This window comes from Acomys russatus, chromosome 13, assembly GCF_903995435.1.
Source record: "Acomys russatus chromosome 13, mAcoRus1.1, whole genome shotgun sequence".
In the NCBI taxonomy this organism is placed as follows: domain Eukaryota; kingdom Metazoa; phylum Chordata; class Mammalia; order Rodentia; family Muridae; genus Acomys; species Acomys russatus.
In genome coordinates this window covers 43,940,725-43,963,067 of record NC_067149.1, presented here as the reverse complement: position 1 = coordinate 43,963,067, position 22,343 = coordinate 43,940,725, and the positions used below count along the sequence as shown (strand labels likewise).

The following is a 22,343-nucleotide window of genomic DNA, read 5'->3' as shown; positions in this document are numbered from 1 at the left end:
GTATCAGGTGGAGGGATTGATCTTTGAACTATTAACTACATGCCAACTTAACACAAACTCAAATAGAGTCATTTTGTTCAATATCTTTTGTAACTGTAAAGCTTTATGATATCAGTCATAAGGAAGAAAGTTTTAAGTTAAAAGAAAACTGATTTTGTCCTAAAGTTAATTTTTAGTTCTCAGGAAATTTGCTGTTCTCTTGCTTTGTTCCCCTTGTTCCTATATAGTTATGTAACCAAAAAAGATTTCAAACTGTGTAACCGATGAGTAAAGTCTTTAAGGAAATGATTTCGTGTATAAATAAAGCTTACAAGACACAAGTTGTCAGAGGAGGTAAAGCCAGTAAGGCTTCCTCTCTGTCCCATCTCTCATGAAAAAAAACAAAAACAAAAACAAAACAAAACACAGCAGTGTAGAAGTCTTGGAGAGACCCAACAGAACTAAAGTCTTCTTCTTCTTCTTCTTCTTCTTCTTCTTCTTCTTCTTCTTCTTCTTCTTCTTCTTCTTCTTCTTCTTCTTCTTCTTCTTCTTCTTCTTCCTGCTTTCTGGTACTTTAAAATATCTACTTACTTGTTTATTTATCTATTTGTTTATGTGTGTGTGCACATGTGTCCAAGTGACCAGAGGTCAAAAGACATTAGTAGTGAAATTGTTATTCCACTAATATTCGTGGAAAGTTATGGACCAGTTGTATATATTAGATATGTTAAAATGCCATCTATCTTGTGATATGAAAATATCACACTTTCTATTAAACAATAGAAATTTATTTTTATGTATTCTGGAGGAGAGAAGTTCAAATCCAAAGTTCCAATTAGGAGTGTTTTCTTGTGAATCCTCTCTTGCTTTGCACAAGGACCCTCTCACTGCTTCTTTACATGGCTTAAACATGCACCTGCGCACGCGCGCGCGCACACACACACACACCCATACCCCCCAGTATTTAACATTCACAGCAGTGTTCTTGCACATAAACACTCATAGTGGTTATGAAAGCATGCACAAGACCCGAGCAAGAACAAGTCAGATAATAATCCCAGTGTGGAGGAGGGAGGGGTCATGAATTCCGACACTTAGCTGAGGGGCTTTGCCCAGTCGATGCTTGCTGAGAGACCCAGTCAGCTTTCTTAAAGGATTTGGCCCCTGCAAGGATACCCACACTGCAGTAGATGATCCTGCACCTATCCACGCACTGGCAGATCTAAGTGGACTGTGCTTAAAAACAAAGACAAGAACACATGAAATTAGGAGGGAACAGTAGTGGAGGTATAGAGAGAAACTGGAGGGGAGAGATGAAGTGTGAGGTGTGCATTTGGTTCAAGCACATTATATGCACATAAGAAATTCCGATGCACTAATTAAAACAGTGTATTAAATAGAGGGCAGGGATACTTGCATCTAATCAGTCCTGGTCAAAATGTGGTCCCACCTTCCACTGACACATCATCTTCTAGGCTTCTGTCACACCCTGCTACATGGTCTGAAAAGTTACCAGAACTATGTGAGATCTTTTTTTCTGAGGGTCATATTCTAATGGGTACCTTTCCCTTCCCCCAGTACAAGATTCTTTGAACAATTCCTCTTTCTTGGGCTCCACAATAGTCAGACTGGGAACACATGTATAAGAGCCATTTTCCATAACTTCTTGTGTTTTGCTTGCTTTTGGGAGAGCTAGCACAAGCAACCCCATTTTTTCTGGTTTGAGACAGGGTCTCATCATGAAGCCTTGTCCCCTCCCCAATCCTTAAACCTCTAACCTCTAACCTCATGCTTCAGCTTCCCAAGTACAGGAAAGAGCTCTCATGCCCAGAAGACCTCATTTCAATTCTGATGACTTCTCTTGTCTCTGAAAAATATTCTTTGAAGACACTGACATGGTTTGTTGTCCATTGTCCCACAGGGCCAGGATAGGATCCATCCTAATTGGTCTAATTTGATCCTATGTTCAAGGGGTAGGGAGGAGTAAATGACAAATCTCTAGAAATCAGTCCCAATAGACTCTTTAGGCCTCACTTTAAACAACAGAGACGCGGAAGTGGCTCTGAAGTAAGGCAACCTGGAAGTGCACTCTTGGGACCCTGAGACCTAGCTGGCCTAGAAGAGAGAGCACATTACTGCTTGTGGCTCAGTCGCATTCCCATTGGCCTTGGCCTCTATGGTCAACCATGTGTGGTTGTGCTAGTTACAGTTTTTAATGGGGACTCTTGTCTGAGGCTTTGTCTCAGCACACGGACTTCCGGGTGTCCCCCTTTACTGTCCTGTAGCAGAAGTGGGTCTCTGTTCCTCTTCCTTCCTGCTCCTGCTTGTGCCCGCCTCTAGTGCTTGGGCAGGATGAAACTGGAGTCAACTTACCACTGAGTTGTCAGAGTTTCTCATTCCAGTGTTCTCTCCACTCCCCGGCATCTGACTACTACTGTTGGTATTCAAAAGCATTCGTAGCCACTCCGCGTATTCCATTTCATAGCTGTATCCAGAAATAGGGTTGAATGAGCGTTTTACATGTTTCCTGATGCTAAATCCTGTGATTACTCATTTATTCTTTATTTATGCCCTTTTCCAGTACCCAGTATTGTTACTTACTTTTTTTTTTTTTTACACTTCCTGGAGTTCCTGTTCTCTTCTTCCTCAGTGAAGGCCCGACACTCAATGTACATCATATCATGTAGTGTTCAGCAAAGAACTACAATAGCATGTGTGTATTATACTAGGTGTTCCTAAGAGTGTGCTGCCAAACTTACATGTTATGCTTGTCTTAGATAGCCCTCCCTGAGGTCAAAGGGCAGAACACTAAGAACGTTTAGGGAACACCTAATAACTACCACTCCGCTCTAATTACTTAGGGTATAGGAAGATGATGAAAGCATAATTTACGATTTCCCAAAGGTGTGTGAGCTTCACAGAAAACATTTTCAAGTCAAACTGAGTAATAGAAAATTTGCTCCCATCAGATTAATTATCATCTGAGTTAACACAGTGCAGTGACTAGGAGGTGAAACATCATGAGTGGGATTTGGGGAAGCCCCAGAGAGGGACGTTGCCTCCCTAAAATGTTCTATCTTAATTACTGCTAACCATTCATGCTTTTCAGAAACAGTTGGCATGAAACAGACAAAAAATAAATTGGCTCCTTCCTCCACTCTGTTTCAATTCTTTCAAACCCACACTTCCTTAAGCACCCCAACTTGAACAAGTAGTTGTTTATGTGTATTACATGTGTTGTTGATTTGTTTATGCCCAACCTTGTCCCCTAGTGTAAGCCTTTTATTAATTCTAGCCTTGTTTCCCTCATGGTTAATTTTCTTGAAAGGCTGATTTATACTTAAGAGGATTGAAATGAGTGCCAATGGAATACAAAATTGGTCATTCGATGGCCAGTAGCTATTCTTCACTTAGGAAATGAGTTTAAATTGGCTTTCTTGGGGCCCATGTATAGACAAATAAATTTTTGGGTTTTGTCCAAGAAATATATGATTTCACAAAACCTTTAGGTAATATTGATGCCCCAAATTTAGGAGTAGGAAGTTAGTAATTGGCTGGGAGTGGTATAATGAGCCAAGCAAGAAGTGTGTGTTCTCACTTAGGATGATCATTTCTAGTTCCATCCATTTGCCTGCAAATTCCAAGATTTCCTTGTTTTAAATAGATGAGTAGAATTCCATTGTGTAGATGTACCACAGTTTCTTTATCAATGCTTCATCTTAGGGGCATCTAGGTTGTTTCCAGGTTCTGGATATTACGAATAAGGCTGCTATGAACACAGTTGAGCAAATGTCCTTCTTGTATGGTGAAACATCTTTCGGATATACGCCCAAGAATGCTACAGCTGGGTAGAAAGCGCCATATTGATTTCCAGAGGCAAACAAGCCATTGAGCAAAATGTCCTCATTTCTACTACAGACAGAATGCTGCCTAAAAATGGGCAAGCCTAGATGCAGGCAGAGTCGACGGCTGAGCTCTGCCAAGGTAGGCTAAGCAATTCCTCAATAGTTCCTGCCTCACAAATATGTCTAGCAGAGCTATTGGGCTAGAAGGCCAAAGGTGATGCTCCAACGTTATAGAGAGTGTTGGGTGACTGTTCAGACAGTAAACTGTCTCAGTCATTTTTTTCATTTTGGAAGCTGGTAAGCTGCACTACCGGTTCAATCAAGCATTTAAGTTTTATTCCTTCTCAAGTCTCTGATGGGGCTGAAGACCAGATAGTTTAGTCTTACAATCAAGTTTAGTTGGTTAGGGGATAAGATCTTTTTAGATCAAGATAGATGATTTAAGTTAATAGAGATGAGCTACAATAGATACTGAATTTCATTCAGAAATTTAGACCCAACAAGATAGGAAAGATGTTTACTTCAAGTTTGGCAATACAAATAGCCAAATCACTATGAATGAAACATTTGTATAACTCATGATTGTCTTATGGTTCTTCCTGCTGTCTGTAGTTTATTTTATTCATGTATAATAATATAAATGTATATGTTAAAAAGGAAACAATAAAAAAAGAAGTATGTGTTGTTAGTACCTAGTAACTGTTTCCCCTCAGTTTGGAAGACAACTTATCATTACATCAAGTTACAAACAGAGTAGATAAGCTAAGCAAAACATACACGTTGGGTATGATGGGCAGACAATGATAAAAGCCTGCTGGTTCCAGCAGCGTAAATACATGATCTGATGACGGCCTTTTGACTGTTACCCAAATAACACCTCCCTAGTAAAATTCCACTTGTCTTTTTAAGCAGTGCTAAAATCACTTCACAAATGCATCATTTTGCAAAAACATTTATTATTTGATCCTGGTCTATAAGGCTCCTTTCTCATTAGTCCTTAGAGAATTTTGTATAATTTTTTTTTTTATCATTTTCATCCCCTACTCCACTTCCTCTCTTATCCTTCTCCCTTCCCTACTCTCTAATTTTGTCTTTAAAAAAAAATCAAGTACAATCTATGCTATCCACATACCATGGATCTGCGGCAACCCACTGGAGCTGGGTGTATATGCTATTTATTAACTGTAGGTTATAATGCTTACACTGCCCAAGTGTGGTGATTTAAATGCGAGGGCCCCCATAGACTCATATATTTTAGCACTTGGTCCCCGGTTGGTGTAACCCTTTGGGAAGGATTTGGAGGTGTGGCCATGTTTGGAAGAGATGTGTCATTGGGAACTAGCTTGAGATTTCAGCAGACTCCTGCCACTCCCTGTATGCTCTCTGCTTCCTGTTTGTGGTTCTGGATATGAGCTCTCAGCTGCCATTCTAGCACCACGCCTGCCTGTCACCATGCTGCCTGCCCTGGTGGTAATAGGCTCCTATTCCTATGCAACTATAAGCCCCAAATAAACCCTTCCTTTTATAAGTTGCCTTGATCAGGGTGCTGTCTCACAGCAACAGAAGAGTAACTAATGCAGCAGGTCTTGTTCAGAAAGTCCTTTCCTGTGCCAATGAGTTCAAGCATATTTCCTACTTTCCTTACTATCAGATTCAAGGTTTCATGCCTCAACCCATTTGGAATTGACTTTTGTGAAGGGTGTTAGATATGGGTTTATTTTCATTCATCTACACATGGCTACCTGACTTAGCCAGTACCATTTCTTAAGGATGCTGTCTTTCCTCCAGGGTGTGTTTGTACCTTTGTTGGTCAAGAATCAGGTGTCCACAGGTATGTGGAGTTACATACCAGTCTTCCACTCTTTCCGTTGATCAATATGGTTCCATTCCAGTACCATGCTGTTTTTATTGCTACACCTTGGTAGCACATCTTGGCGTGTCCGATGGTGATTTCTCCAGTAGTTCTTCTACTACGCAGGGTTGTTTAAGCTAACCTGGGTTTTTGTGGTTCCATATGAAGTTTAAACTTTTGTTCTGTCATGTGTGTGAGCTGTGCTGGAATTTTCATGGTGATTGCACTGAATCTGTGGACAACGTATGGTAAGACAGCCATGTTCACAATAGTAATCTTACTGATCCATGAGCGTGAGAGGTCTTTCCGCCTTTTGATGTCCTCTTTAATTTCTTTCTTTGATGACTTGAAGCTTTGAGTGTATAAGTTTTTCATTATACAAATCTTTCACTTGCTTGGGTTAGAGTTATTGAAACATAATTTTAAGGGTGTTTAGAAAGGTATTGTTTCATTCTTTATTTATCATTATGTTTGCATGTAGGAAGACTACTGAGTTTTGTGTGTTGATTTTTGTATCCACTGTAGACGTTTCCTGGTGGAGTCTTCAGGCTCTCCTATATGTAAAGCCACCATTTCTGTGATAAAGCTTCTTCCTTCCCTAGTTGTCCTTCATTTCCTTAGTGGTTTATTCTCTAGCTAAGATTTAAACGGCTAGACAGAACAGGTATCGAGAGAGTGGACATCCTTGTTTCGTTCTTGATTTTAGTGGAAGTGCTTTGAGTTTCTCCTCACTTTGAATAACGTTGGCTGTAGGCTTACTGTAAGTTTTTTTTTTTTTTATCATATTGAGATGTGTTTATCACATCTATAGTATCTCTAGGACTTTTATCATGAAGGGATGTTGGATTTTATCCTTTTCTGCATCTAATGCAATAATTATATGACTTTGTTTTTTCAGTCTGTTTATGCTGTAGATTATGTTTATTAATTTGCCTGTGTTGAGCCGCCCATGAATCTCTAGGGTGAGGCTTATTTGATGATAGTGGATAATATTATGATGTGTTTGGCTAAAAGTTTGTAAATTTTATTGATTAAAAAAATAACCAACTACTTCAATGATTCTTTGTATTGTTTTTGTTTATTTTTTTCTAGTTTATTTGTTACAGCCTGAGTTTGATTATTTCTTCTCATTGAATTTTTGGGTGTTTTTTCTTTTGCTTCTTGTTTTTCTAAAGCCTTTGAGTGTGTCATTAAGCTATTAATATGAGATCTCTCGAGGTTTTTAACATAGACACGTAGTGCTATGAACTTTCTCCTTGAACTGCTTTCATTGTGTCCATTTGAGTCCACTGGAAACATCTCACATTACAGTCGCAATAGATGGTATTAATTTGTAGATCAGTATGGCGGAACATTGCTAAACCAATAATGTCATTCCATAAATACGAACTGTCTTTCATTTATTTGGGCCTTACATTCAAGTTCTTGCTTCAGGTTCTGTTTCTCAAATTATGATAATCAGTTCCCTTCTTCTTAATTTTTATTCCCTTTATTTATCCTTCCAGAAATACGTGTGTGTGTGTGTGTGTGTGTGTGTGTGTGTGTGTGTGTTCTGTTTACTTTACCACTTACACTGCAATTTATCGAAAGTAAATTAAACATTCAAGTGTAAATTTAACTTCATAATCACTATGATATATTGTAGTCATATAATGAAGGTTATTTTGTGACTCATTCATTATTTCAACTAAAAGTAGATTTCACTGGAGAAATGCCTTTATCAAAACAAACAAACAAAAAAAACCCTTTCACTTAAAAAATGATTTTAGGTGACTAGAGATCATTGAAACTATTCCTCATGGAGTCTAAGTGGAGATCTGAACTAAGCTCCGTTTTCTTTCTTATTTGTTGGCATTCCTCAGGCTATTTCATGAACCATGTTGACAATCGCTGTCTTGTCTTTTCTGAATCATGTGTTATGTGAATAACTGATTATGTAACTGAGATTTTTGAGAGAAGGAAGATGCCAACTAACTATGCCAGCTAACAGCCACAAAGCAGATCGAACCTTGTAGTCTTCCTCTTTTCCAGATTCCACTCCCAGTGGTGTGTAATAGTGTGCCCTGACCATGCACATCTGTGTCAGTGTGTAGGGTCCCTGTTTTGTAGGGCTTGCACCAACATTCTACTTTCCATCAACAGTAGTTCTACATGCTCGAAGCTGAACACTATCCCAATCTTTAGCTACAGAATGCTTTTGGCAGTTGTGAAATGCGTATAGTTTCTAAGATATGGATGGTTTTATATGTGTGACTTATTTCACTCAACTTTATTTCGGGGATGTTTTTTGTTTGAGACTTTCTTATATGCATGTAATGTGTCTTAATCAAATCTGCATTCCCAACCCATTGCCTCCAATTGAGTCCCTGTCCCTCCACCACTTTGCCCTCTCACCTTTTTTCAAACCCACTGAGTCCACTGATTTCTGCCAGTGTGTGGGTTGATATAGAACCATTTACTGGAACATGGGTAGCTTCTCTCAGTCCACATCACTGAAGAAAGCAGACACACCCCCCTCCCTGGAAGCCACCAACTGCCAACACTTTCTCAGATTGGGGCAGAACTTGATGAGCCCCTCCACGTCCATACTGAGAGTCTGCCTAGCTTGACCTTTTATAAGCCTTGAGCATGTAGGCATGTCTGCTGTTTGTTTATGTGTGTGTGACAACTTGGTTTCGTCCAGCAAATATTGTTTCACTGCAGACATCCACTGTGTCCGGGTCTTAGAATATTTCTTTCCCCTTTTCTGGATCACCCTTGAGACTAGAAGTAATGAGTATCTCACTCCACACTGCCTTATTCTCTGTATGTTGACCAACGGAGCTCACCACCTACTCCTAAAAGATTTTTCCAGTAAGGGTTGAGAGATGCAGTAATATATAGCTACACTGGTAAGAATTCAGGGGCCATTTATTGCTAACTCCATTTGGCAGAAAGCTAATACTAAGTTCTCTCCTAGGGCCTATGAGGTCAGCCATGAGTCTTTAGCCAGGTTGCTGGTATGAGGTATAGGTTCTGTCTTTTGGAATGAGCTTTACAGCCAATCAGAAAGAGGTTGGTTATTTGCATAACATTTGTGTCTCGTGTACCCCACTGGGCATATGTCATCAGGGAGGTTGTTACTGTAGCTCACAGGATTCATAGTTGGGTAACACCACCAGTGACTTTTTTCTGACAGTAGCATGCATAAAACCTTCTAGCAGTGTGAAAGCTATCCAGTAGGAATGAAGTTTCCAAATAGTTGCCAGCTTAATTTTTGCATGACCTAGAATTCAGATATGCGGTCTGTGGTGATTTGAATAGCAATGTTTCCCCATAGGCTAACCTATTAGAATATTTAGTCACCAAGGAGCAGAACTGTTTGAAAGGATTACAAGGATTAAGAGATGTTGCCTTGTGGATAGATGTGGACACATTGGAGGAAGTGGGTCACTAAGAGTGGACTTTGAGGTTTTCAAAACCCCATGCCAGGCTCGGGGAGAGCGCTCAGCTACTGCCCCAGCTCCATGTGTGCTGCAATGCTCCCTGACAATGACAATGAACTCACCCTCGGAAACTAAGCAAACCCACAATTAAATGTTTTCTTTTATAAGAGTTGACTTGGTCATAGTAGCTCTTCCCAGCAATAGAATGGTAAAAAAAATGGAAATTGGTACCAAGATATTGCTGCGACGGGCATGACCATGCTATTTGTTTGAGGAATATGGAAGACTTTGGGACTTTGGACTAGAAAAACAGTTAAGAGCACTGTCTGCACTTCCAGAGGTCCTGAGTTCAATTCCCAGCAACCACATGGTGTCTCACAACCATCTTTAATGTGATCTAGTGTCCTCTTCTGGTGTGCAGGCATACATGCAGGCAGAGCACCGTAGACATAATAAATAAATAAATAAATAAATAAATAAATAAATAAATAAACAAATTTTTTCTTATATTCTATTTTTAGCTGGGCATGGTGGTGCATACCTTTAATCCCAGTACTTGGGAGGCAGAGGCAGGAGGATTGCTGTGAGTTCGAGGCCAGCCTGGTCTACAAAGGGAGTACAGGACAGCCAAGGCTACACAGAGAAACTCTGTTTCAAAAACCAAAAAAACCAAAAACCAAACCAAACAAACAAAAAACCAACAACAACAACAAGAAATAAAATAAAATTCTATTTTTCATTTGTTCACTTTACATCCCGATTGTATCCCCCTCCCTCATCATTCCCCAGTCCCACCCTCCCTCCCTCATCTCGTCCCCATTCCCCTAGTCCTCAGAAAGGGGAATCCCTACTCCCCTAGCATCTGACTTCCGCCTATCAAGTCTCATCTGGACTGCCTGTATTCTTTCTCTTCCTCTGTAGCCTGGCAAGGCTGCCCTGCCAGGGGAAAGTGATCAACATATGGGAGCCAGAGTCCATGTCAGAGGTAGTCCCTGTTCCCCATATTAGGGAACCTGCAAGGAGACTGAGCTGCCTGTCTACTACATCTCAGTGGAGGGTCTAGGTCCTCACCATGCATGGTCCTTGGTTGGTGCATCAGTCTCTGCAGCACCCCGCCTCCTCTGCCCGGATTTGTTGGCTCCATTGGTCTCCTTGTGGAGCTCCTGATCCCTACAGGTCTTTCTATTCCCCAGCTCTTCCATAAGATTCCCTGTGCTCCACCCTGAAGTTTGGCTGTGAGTCTCAGCATCTACTTGGATCCCCTGCTGGGTGGAGTCTTTCAAGGACCTCTATGGTAGGTTCCCTTCCTGTTCCTTCTCTTCAACTGCTTCCGGTGTCTATTCTATTTGTCTTTCAGGATGAGAATTAAGCATTCTTCTTAGGGTCTTCCTAGTTATTTAGCTTCTTTAGGTATGTGTATTGTAATATGGTTATCCTGTATTATGTGGCTAATATCCACTTATAAGTGAGTGTATACCATGTGTGTCTTTCTGAGTCTGGGTTACTTCACTCAGGATGACCATTTCTAGTTCCATCCATTTGCCTGCAAATTTCAAATTTTCCTTGTTTTTAATAGCTGAGTAGTATTCCATTGTGTGAATGTACATGGTTTCTTTTGTCCATTCTTTGGTTGAGGGACATCTAAGTTGTTTCCAGATTCTGGCTATTACAAGTAAAGCTGCTATGATCATAGGTGATCACCCTGTGGTATGGGGAGGTGTCTTTCGGGCATACGCCCAGGAGTGGTTTGGCAGGGTCTTGAGGTAGAACTATTCCCAATTTTCTGAGAAAGCTCCAGATTGATTTCCAAACTTGTTGTACAAGTTTGCACTCCCACCAGCAGTGGAGGAGTGTTCCCCTTTTTCCACATCCTGGCCAGCATGTGCTGTCACTTGAGTTTTTCATTTTAGCCATTCTGATGGGGGGTAAGCTGGAATCTCAGAGTTGTTTTGGTTTGCATTTCCCTGATGATTAGGGGGCATTGAACATTTCTTTAAGTGCTTCTCAGCCATTCAATATTCCTCTGTTGAGAATTCTGTTTAGTTCTGTACCCCATTTTTAAATTGGATAATTTGGTTTGGTGGTGTTTAGTTTCTTGAGTTCTTTATATATTTTGGAGATTAGTCAGATGTAGGGCTGGTGAAGATCTTTTCCCAATCTGTAGGCTGTTGTTTTGTTCTTTTGACAGTGTCCTTTGCCTTACAGAAGCTTTCTAGTTTCATGAGGTCCCATTTATTAATTGTTGATCTTAGAGACTGAGCTATTGGCGTTCTGTTCAGGAAGTTGTCTCCTGTACTAATGAGATCAAGGCTCTTCCTCACTTCTTCTTCTAACAGATTTAGCATGTCTGGTTTTATGTTGAGATATTTGATCCACTTGGACATTAGTTTCATGCAGGGTGATAAATAAGGATCTATTTCCAGGATATCACATGATGGAAAGATCTCCCATGCTCATGGATCAGTAGGATTAACATAGTAAAAATGACCATCTTACCAGAAGCAAGCTACAGATTCAATGCAATTCTCATCAAAATGGCAACACAATTCTTTACAGACCTTGAAAGAACAATTCTCAACTTCATTTGGAAAAACAAAAAACCTAGACTAGCTAAGACAATCCTATACAATAAAAGATCTTCTGGAGGACTCTCCATCCCTGATGTCAAGCTGTACTATAGAACAACAGTAATAAAATAGCATGGTACTGGCATGGAAATAAGCTGGTTGATCAGTGGGATAAAATTGAAGACCCAGAAATAAACCACACACCTATAGACACGTGATTTTTGACAAAGCCAAAACCATACAATGGAAAAAGATAGCATCTTCTAACTGCATGTCTACTTGTAGAAAAATAAATAAATATTTAAAAAGAAGATGTTTCAAAGGAGAAGAATACTAGTAAGTGGCCTAGAAACAGTTCTTGTGATAGTTTGACTGAGAATGTGGCCAATTTTTAAAAATTTATTCATTTATTATAATTTATTTATATTGTATCCCAATTGTTATCCCCTCACTTGTATCTTCCCATTCCCACCCTCCCTCCCTTTTCTGCTTGATTCCTTTCCTCTAGACCTCTGACAGGGAGTGTGGGGGGGGCTCCTTCCCCACCATCTGACCACAGCCTGTCAGGTCTCATCCAGATAGCCTGCATCCCCTTCTTCTGTGCCCACATGGTCTCCCTGCCAAGGGGAGGTGATCAAATCTGGAACACCAAAGTTCACGTCAGAGGCATCAGAGGCAGTCCCTGCCCCCCCACCCCCCCCCCCCCCCACCATGAATGAGCTGCCCAGGAAGTCATCTAGAACAGAGAGCCTGGGGGGGGGGGAGACTGCACAAACTGTTGCACCACTTTTAGATTTCTAATGATATTTAAATATTCCGTGTGTGATATATATATATGGCTTTTCAAATATAGCCTATTAATTTATTCATATTACATCTCAATTGTTATCCCATCCCTTGTATCCTCCCATTCCTCCCTCCTTCCCATTTTCCCCTTACTCCCTTCCCCTATGACTGTGACTGAGGGGGACCTCTTCCCTCTGTATATGCTCATAGGGTATCAAGTCTCTTCTTGGTGGGTTATTTGTTTTCTTGATGTCCAGTTTTTAAAAATTCTTTATGTACTTTGGATATTAGCTCTCTACCAGATGTGTAGTTGGTGAAAATCTTTTCCATTCTGTAGATTCCTGATTTGTCCAAATGACTATGTCCTTTGCCATACAGTTGCCTTCCATTTCCATGAGGTTCCATTTGTCAATTGTTTATTTTATGTTCTGTTCAGAAAGCCTTCTCTTGTTCCAGTGAGTTCAAGGCTCTTCCCCACTTTCTCTTCTAACAAGTTTAGCGTGTCTGGTTTTATGTTGAGGTCTTTGATCCACTTGCAGTTGAGTTTTGTGCAGGGTGGTGAGTGTAGGTCTATATGTATTCTTCTACATGCAGACAACCAATTTGACCAGGACCATTTGTTGAAGATTCTGTCTTTCTTCCCCCGTGTGTATTTCTGGCTTCTTTATAAGAAATCAGGTGTTTATAGGTGTGTGGTATATGTCTGCATTTTCAATTCAATTCTACTCATCAACATGTCTGTTTCCATGCCAATACCATGCTGCTTTTATCACTATAGTTCTGTAATATGATATGAAGTTGATGATGATGATACCTTCAGCAGTTCTTTTATTACTAAGGACTGTTTTAGAAACCCTGGGTTTTTTGTGTTTCTATATGAAGCTGAAAATTGTCTTTTCAAGATCTGTTAAGAATTATGTTAAATTTTGATGGGATTGCATTGAATCTATAAATTTACTTTGGTAGGATGGCCATTTTTACTATATTAACTCTACTGATCCATGAGCGTGGGAGACCTTTCCATCTTCTGATATTTTCTTTCCTCAATATTATAAATACTATATCATAAAAGTCTTTCACTTGCTTTGTTAGAGTTACTCCAAGATATTTTATATTTATGAGGCTATTATGAAAAGTCCTATTTTGCTGATTTCTTTCTTAGTCTGTTTGTCATTTGTGTATAGGAAGGCTACTAGTTTTGTGAATTAATTTTGTGCTCATCTACTTTGCTGAAAGTGTTTATCAGTTGTAGGAGTGACTCCTGGTGGAATTTTTAAGGTCACTTACATATACTATCATGTTATCTGTAAATATAGATACTTTAGCTTCTTTCTTTCCAAATTGTATCCCCTTGGTCTCCTTCAGTTGTCTTACTTCTCTAGCCAAGACTTCAAGAACTATATTAAATAGGAAGGAAGAGAGTGTACAGCCTTGTCTTGTTCATGATCTTAGTGGCATTGCTTTGAGTTTCTCTCCATTTAAATTGATGTTGGCTGTGGGTTTGCCATAAACTGCCTTGAATAGGTTGAGGTATGTCCCTCATGTTCCTACCCCTCCAGGACTTTTATAATGAATGGGTGTTGGATTTTTCAAAGGCATTTTTTTTTGGTTTTTGTTTCTTTTTTATCTAATGAAATGATCATGTGGTTTTATCTTTCTGTTTGTTTATATTGTGTATTACATGTTTTGATTTATATATCTTGAACCATCACTGCATCTCTTGATGAAGGCTACTTGATCATGGTAGATACTCTTTTTTATGTGCTTTTGGATTTAATTTGCAAGTATTTTGTATGTTCGTAAGGGAATTTGGTCTGTAATTCTCTCTTTGTTAGGTCTTTATGTAGTTTGCTTATTATGTAGCTGTGACCTCCTAAAATAATTTGGGCAATGTTTTTTGTGTTTCTATTTGTGGAATAATTTGAGGAGTATTGGTGTTAACTCTTCTTTGAATGGCTGGTAGAATTCTGTACTAAAACATCTGGCCCTGACTCATTTTAGTTGGTAGTCTTAATTACTGCTTCTATTTTACTAGGGAATATAGGTATGTTTAAATTGCCTGTCTGACATTGATTTAACTTTGGTAAGTGATATGCATAGAGAAAACTGTCCATTTCTTTTAGATTTTCCAATTTGATGGAGTACAGGTTTGTGAAGTGTGTTCTTATGATTCCCTGGATTTTCTTGGTGTCTGTTAAGTCCCCCTTTTCATCTATAATTTTGTTACTTTGGATTTTTTCTTTATTCCTTTTTGGCTAAGGGTTTGTAAGTCTTATTTCAAAGATTGTCAAAGTCTGTCAAAAGTATTTCTCAAATAACAAACTCTTTGTTTCATTGATTCTTTATATTGTTTTTGGTTGTTTCTATTTTAATTTCATCTGAGTTTGCTTATTTCTTGTCATCTGCTCCCTTTGAGTGTGATTTCTTATTATTCTAGAGCTTTCTGGTTCTTGCTAAGTCACTAGTATGTGGCATCTCCAGTTCTTTTATGTAGGCACATGGTGCTTAGAACGTGACTCATAGATCAACTTTCATTGTGCTGTGTACATTGGGGTATGTTGTATATTCACTTCCATTCAATTCTAGAAAGTCTTTAATTTCTTCTTGATCTTTGTCTTGACTTGTTTTTGTTTTTTTTCCCCCCATTCAGTAGTGAGTTGTTCAGTGTCCATGAGTTTGTAAATTTTCTGTTTTTTTCTCTGTTGTTGTCTTGATATCCAGATTTAATCTCTGTTGGTCAGATAGGATGCAGAGCGTTATTCAATTTTCGTGTATCTGTTAAGACTTTCTATGTGTCTGAATATGTGGTCAACTTTGGGAAAGTTCCATGAGGTACTGAAAAGAAGGTATATTCTTTTGTGCTTGAATGAAATGTTCTGTAAATAGATGTTAAGTCCATTTGGTTTATGATATCCGTTAATTTCAGAGTTTCTCTCTTTAGTTTTTGTCTGAATGACCTGTGTATTGGCAATAGTTGGGTATTGATGCCTCCCACTATCATTGTAGTTTGTGATGGTCAATATGTATTTAAGCTGTAATAATGTTTCTTTCATGAACTTGAGGGCCCTTGTGCTTGGTACATAGATGTTAAAAATTGTAATGTCCTCTTGGTAGATTTTTTTTCCTTTGATAAGTAGGTAATGTCTTTCCCTATCTCTACTGATTAGTTTTGGTTTGAAGTCTATTTCGTCAGATATTAAAATGGCTACATTGGCTTGCCCCTTAGGTCAATTTGTTTGAGATATTTTTTCCATTGTTTGATGCTGAGGAGATGTCTATCCCTGATGTTAAAAGTATGTTTTCTTAGACACAGCAAAAAGACAGATCCTGTTTTTTTTTCAATCTATCTGTTAATGTGTGTCTTTTTATTGAGGAATTGACACCACTGATATTGATAGTGAGCAGTGTTTATTGATTCCTGCTGTTTCAGTCTTGTTGTTGTTGTTGTTATGGTGGTGGTGATGGTAGGTTTCCCCTCTTTTGAATTGCCTGTCTGGGATTACTTATTCCATATTGTTTGGGGGGTATGCCTATCCTCTTCCTGTTGAAGTTTTCATTCTAGTGCCTTCTGTAAGGCTAGGTGTGTGAATAGATGTTTCTTAAGTTTGTTTTATCATGTGATACCTTACAGCCACTTTACTAGACAACTGACTCCTAGCTACATTCTAAAACTTACCCTCTTGCCTACAAATAAGTGTAGCTCTCACCCCTCATCAAACAAGCTCCTCCTTACAGCAAATGGAGACCATTACAGAAGAGCACAATTGGTCACAATACAGAAATCAATGGACTGTGTGGAGCTCAGCCTCAGTGAATGTTTATGGTACAATTCTTCGCTGCAAGACTCAAGGGACATCAGGAAAGAGAAGGATAAAAGGTTATAAGATGTAGAGAGCCAGGAAGTCTGCTGTGAGACTGTGTCTCCAAGAAATGACAAGGAAACTTCACCCATGACACCTCAACAACATGGCTTCCTAATCAAGCCCCGACAATACTATAATGATGTTGACAATATCAGTAGACACGCTAATGCAACACAGGGAAGCCTCACAAGTTCCCACAGCTAGACAAGAGCTACAGGCAACTAGTAATTGCAGACAGAGGGTGCATTAGCCTCTCCCAGGGATGAGCCCCTTATTTGGTTTTGCAAGACAAAGTGTTCAGCCCTAAAATCATATACACACAGACACACTAACCTGACTCAGCAGGATATTTATATAAGTGTGTGTGTGTGTGTGTGTGTGTGTGTGTGTGTAACAAGAACAACAACAACAACATGAATTTGAAAAGGACTCAGGGAGCCCAGGAAGCTTTGAGATGTGGTAAATATGCGCACTGTTAGGGAGAGGGGGGAAGGGATGTGATTATACTTCAATTAAAATTTTTATTAAAATAAAGAAAAAGAAAAATTTATTTAAAATTCTACCGTATTTTCTTTTGAACAATAAATTGTTAAACCATTTATTTTAGATCTATTAAACATCTGGATTTTTTCTTTTGTTTCCTGATTTCATTTTTACATGATGTCAAGTCAGGGTTATACCGAAGACTGTCACTCGGTCCAGGACCATTATTGACAGTACTATCATTTCCTTGCCAGTTGTTTTTATGGCAACTGTTTGCAAACTATAATTTTTCTGTCCTTTTGCTTTCAACTTTTGTGCCTTCTTATATTTGTAATGGTTACTCCTAAAGGATAACATATATCCTTGATTTATTATGTAGTTGAAAATAAATATTTATAAATCTTTATTAATTTATAAATATGTTCAAACCATTCATCCTGCTTAGGTATTCCTTAATTCACCTTGTTAACATAATTAAAATTTCTATGTAAAGATTTTCACACATATTTGTCAGAAATATGAGGTATTTTGTGTAAATTGATGTATTATAGATTATATTGAGAATTCTTTCAGAACTGGTCTTCAAACAGTGACAAATCTCAGAATAGCTGTTCTGGGCACAAGAAAACAGGGTAAGGCATGTGCCACTTACTCTGACTTCACCATTGCAATGCTGTGAGGATATCCTAAAATATCGCATTGTACTCTGTAAGTACATATAATTTTTATGTGTCAAATCAATATATATTAAATATAGTATATGCATATGTGTGTGTGTGCACACACACACACACAAACTGTGGTGGTTTGAACAGGAATAGCTCCCATAGACTGGTGTTTGAATGCTTGGACACAGGGAATGGCACCATTAGGAGATGTGGCCTTGTTGGAGGAACTGTGTCACTGTGGAGGCGGGCTTTAAGGTCTATATGCTCAAGCTACAGCCATTTTGGCACATAGTCTCCTTCTGCTGCCGACCTATCAAGATGTAAAACTCTCAGCTCCAGCGCCATGTCTGCCTGCACACTGCCATGTTTCCTGCCAGAAAGGTAATGGACTAAATCTCTGAAACTGTAAGGCAGCCCCAATGAAATGTTTTCCTTTATAAGAGTTGTACTAAAAACAACAACAAACAAACAAACAAAAAAGAAAAACAAAACAACAACAAAAAAGAGTTGTCCTGATGATGGTGTCTCTTCACAGCAATAAAACTCTAACAAAGACAATAATATATACCAAATTGTATCTACATATATATTGAAATATAATACATTGTAAATATATGTTGATTTGACAAATAATAATTATATGCATCTACAGAGTACAATGTGATATTTTAATATATATATATATGATATATACATATAAACAACAAAGAATCAGTAGGTTTGAGATGCCAGGAGAACCCTGGCATTCCCTTTATCTCTAAGGAAAAGTAGGAATTGTATTTCCCTCATTAGGGAAGCTAAGGCAGAAAAGAAAATACTCCACTGATAAAAACACCAGTGGCTGGTGCGCATATATGCGTGTGTTGAAATAGTAACCTTAAATTTGTTAATTTCCACTATAATCGTTTGCTGATCAGGATAAAATATAATGAAAATAATTATCACATGCATAGATGGACAGACAGATGAAATACACTCTCCCCTTCTGCAGCTCTCTTCTGTACCTCCTCCGTAAGTCTGACAAAAACAAGAGGCCAGGGCCAATTCTTCATGATCACGTGTGTGCATTTGGCTACCTTGCTTTGGTCTCAGTATACAAACCATGTTTAGAAAAATTTGACCTCAAGTAAATAGGAACTTTTCTAGTTGAGATCTGAGAAAATCTTAGGAAATTACAGTAAAAATCCTTAGCAGAAGGTAGTTCATACTCCCTGTCACCCCAGACAGGAAACACGCTGCTCTCCCAGTAATTCTTGAGTCAAAAGTGACCAATTAGATGTCTCTAGGGAGCCCAGCTGTGCATAACATTTCTTTTTCTATTCCTTTGGCTCATAACAAGCTCTGAGAGCACCCTGTTCCCTGCCTGGGGACATCATGCTAGTGACCAAATTCTTGTGGGGAAATCATCAAAGACATATTAGACCTGTGTTGGGTTTTTCTTTTTCGGAGATTTTTCGTTCTTGCCATCACCCAACACAAACGATTTTGCACTAAGTCAAGTGGGATTACAAAAGACAAAGCTAGGCAGAAGAAAGGTCAGATGCACCCAGAGAGGTGAGCAGCGTGCCAGAATATTCCTTCGGCCACTTTGCAGGTCCTGAAGCGTGAAGGAGAGCGAGGTACGCAGTACACTCACATCTTGGCCATGACAGTGTGGGACCGACACGTGTTACACCCTGCCGCCAGCAACTTGGCACTCGGGTGAGATGGAAGAAGAATGAGAAAGTTGGGGACCACTGCTACACGTGAAGGGGATAGTGCCGTGTGTCTGGAACATTCCTCCTAGTCGGTTTATGCTTTCAAAGACGGTCACCAGCATCTTCTTATGTGCTAGGGTGGAGCCAAGAAGAGCACGCTTACGTCTTTGATTTACCCTGCAACGGTGAGCTAGCTCCCTAGCGCATGGTCATCTCGGTGTCCTGTTAGGTGCTCGTGCTGTAACAGAGATAATCTAAGGGCCATACCATCCTTGGGTCCACCTATGTCATCACCATCACCTGAAGAATGAGGCAGCAGGGTCACCAGAGGTTTGAGAGACTGTGAGTTGGACATTCTCTCCTGTAAAGAGTGCCACCTCGGTGAGTTCAGGGCTTTGCATGACGTGAACTTGATCTCCGGGACACACACAGTGCAGGGGAAACTGAGTCCTGCAAATTCTTCCCTTCCCACCACGTACTTGCCCCCAGTGCAGCTACACTAACAATAAATAAATACAAACATGTAATACACTAAAAAACGCGCTGTCATAATATTGTGAAACAGCAGGAAGTTTGGGTTCCCGTAAGGTCCGCTTGGAATCCAAGCTTCATTGTCTCTGTTATGTCATTCAACCTCTGAGACTGAAAGGTGTGATCTCTCCTCTTGGTGAAACAAGGGTGGCAAAAGCCTAACACTCGTGACGTCATGGGGACAGAGAGGAATCCTGACTTCAGGAGGCCAGGGTAGCAGTGTACATGGTGATGGTGAGAGCCATGATGGCTGGACCAAAGAGCAATAGGCCAGCAATTACGATGCCGTAGTTAAACTTGGGAGCACGCAGATTATGTCAGAAGTAGGAAGAGTTACATGTTTTGTCACATTTTATCTTCACCACCTGGGACAGGCTGCTGAATGACCTGGCTGTGTGCGCTGTGAGAACATCTCTGCTCTCGGTGACCTCTTTACCGTAAGTGAAGACGTGGGAATGGGGAATGGGACAGCTGTCCGGGAATTTACCCTGGAGGGATTTCCTGCTGCCCAGCACCTGGGGAAGCTGCTCTTCTCAGTGCACCTGCTGGCATACCTGGCCTCCATGACCAGCAATGTGCTCATTGTCTCCACTGTTTGTATCAGTGCCCGCCTGAAAACCCCCATGTACTTTTTCCTCAGTATCTTCTCCGTCTTCGAGTGTTGTTTCACCACTGCGGTTATTCCGAAGTTGTTGGCTATATTTCTTTTAGGGAAGCAGACGATTTCTTTTGTTGCCTGCTTCGTACAAGCCTTCGTCTTTGTATTTATCAGGGCCTCTGGCTTTCTTCTCATCGCTGTGATGTCAGTGGACAGGTGTGTGGCCATTTGCAAGCCTCTGCATTACGCCACCATCATGAACCTGAGGACTTGCATCCTCCTCGTCGTGGCCTGCCTTGCTGTGACCTTCACCCTTATCACTTGGGTAGTAGTAAAGGTGTCACGGTTATCCTTCTGTGGCCCCCGTGTCATCCCACACTTCTTCTGTGACCTCGGCCCTCTGATCCACCTCTCCTGTTCTGACACCAGATCTACTGAAGCTCTGACCTTTGGCCTTGCTTTGATCATCCTTCTCTCTTCCTTCATCATAACCATCACTGCATACAGCAACATAGTAGTTACAATTGTGCATCTCCTGTCAGCCAAGGAGAGACAGAAAGCCTTCTCCACCTGCTCATCCCACCTCATCGTCCTCTCCCTGATGTACAGCAGCTGCGTGTTTATATATGCGAAACCGAAGCAAATGAGCAGGCTTGAATCCAACAGAGAGGCTGCTCTCGTGAACACAGTGGTGACGCCTCTGCTGAACCCCATCATCTACACCCTGCGCAACAAGCAGGTCCATCAGGCTCTGAGGGAGACTCTGTGCAGAATGAAAATATCAAGATAGGAAAACACCACACGTTCTTGTTTTCTCCATGTTAATCAGTGCATGAGCCTCAGCATTTCAGAATCGCAGAATTCACCAGCCTTCCATGTAAATAGCTCCACTCCACAAAGTGAATTCTTTTTAATGTGGTATGTGTCCCTGTCCCACACTCTCTATTCCACATATTTCTGGCAATAGATCTTATTTTTATTTATTTATTTGTTTTGGCTTTTTGAGACAGGATTTCTCTGTGTAGCCCTTGCTGTTCTGGGACTCACTCTGTAGAGCAGGCTGGCTTTTTCATTCAAGTGATAAGAACTGTGTGCTTGAAATTTCTGAAATATATTGAACTATACTAATTTAATTGTACTGTCTTCCATGCATAAATAAGCTTTAGTGGAAATAATAATTATCTACCAATGGTGGTAAAGTAAATAAAACAATTAATGATTTTATTTGAATTGAAGCTTTGAAAATTTTAGTGGCACTCACCAATGCTTAGCCCATATTCCCTCCATGAGGAGTTTTTTTGGGGGAGGACAAATCATGTCTTTTTATTTTTTTAATTTTATTGATTTATTCATATTACATCTCAATGGTTATCCTATCCCTTGTATCCTCCCATTCCTCCCTCCCTCCCATTTTTCCCTTACTCCCCTCCCCTATGACTGTGACTGAGGGGGACTTCCTCCTCCTGTATATGCTCATAGGGTATCAAGTCTCATCTTGGTAGCCTGCTATTCTTCCTCTGAGTGCCACCAGGTCTCCCCATCCAGGGGACGTGGTCAAATATGGGGCACCAGAGTTTCTGTGAAAGTCAGACCCCACTCGCCACTTAACCATGGAGAATGTCCTGTCCTTTTGCTAGATCTGGGTAGGGGTTTGAAGTTTACTGCATGTATTGTCCTTGGCTGGTGCCATAGTTTGAGCAGGATCCCTGGGCCCAATCTGCCTATCATAATGTTCTTCTCGTAGGTTTCTAGGACCCTCTGGATCCTTCTACTTTACCATTCTCCCATGCTTCTCTCATCTAGAGTCCCAATAGGATGTCCTCCCCTCTGTCCCAGTTTCCTGGTAAGTGAAGACTTTCATGGGACATGCCCCTTGGGCTAGTGTGCAGATATAAGTGAGTATATACCATTTTACTCTTTCTGCTTCTGGGTTAACTCACTCATTATGATCATTTCTAGCTCAATCCATTTATCCACAAATTTTGGGAATTCTTTGTTTTTAATAGCTGGGTAGTATTCCATAGTGTATATGTACCACAGTTTCTTTAT

The 22,343-nt window shown here is 40.1% G+C and overlaps 1 protein-coding gene across 1 annotated transcript; it reads left to right on the top strand.

The window, feature by feature from the left end:
• The first annotated feature begins 20,151 nt into the window (after positions 1-20,151).
• LOC127197331 (olfactory receptor 49-like) lies at positions 20,152-21,084 on the top strand. The gene has a single exon (XM_051155158.1). The coding sequence runs from the start codon at positions 20,152-20,154 to the stop codon at positions 21,082-21,084; it is 933 nt and encodes a 310-aa protein (XP_051011115.1).
• The last annotated feature ends 1,259 nt before the right edge of the window (positions 21,085-22,343 follow it).

Excerpts from the sequence above, each read along its gene's own strand:
- LOC127197331 (XM_051155158.1), top strand. The coding sequence starts at position 20,152 with ATGGGGAATGGGACAGCTGTCCGGGAATTTACCCTGGAGGGATTTCCT.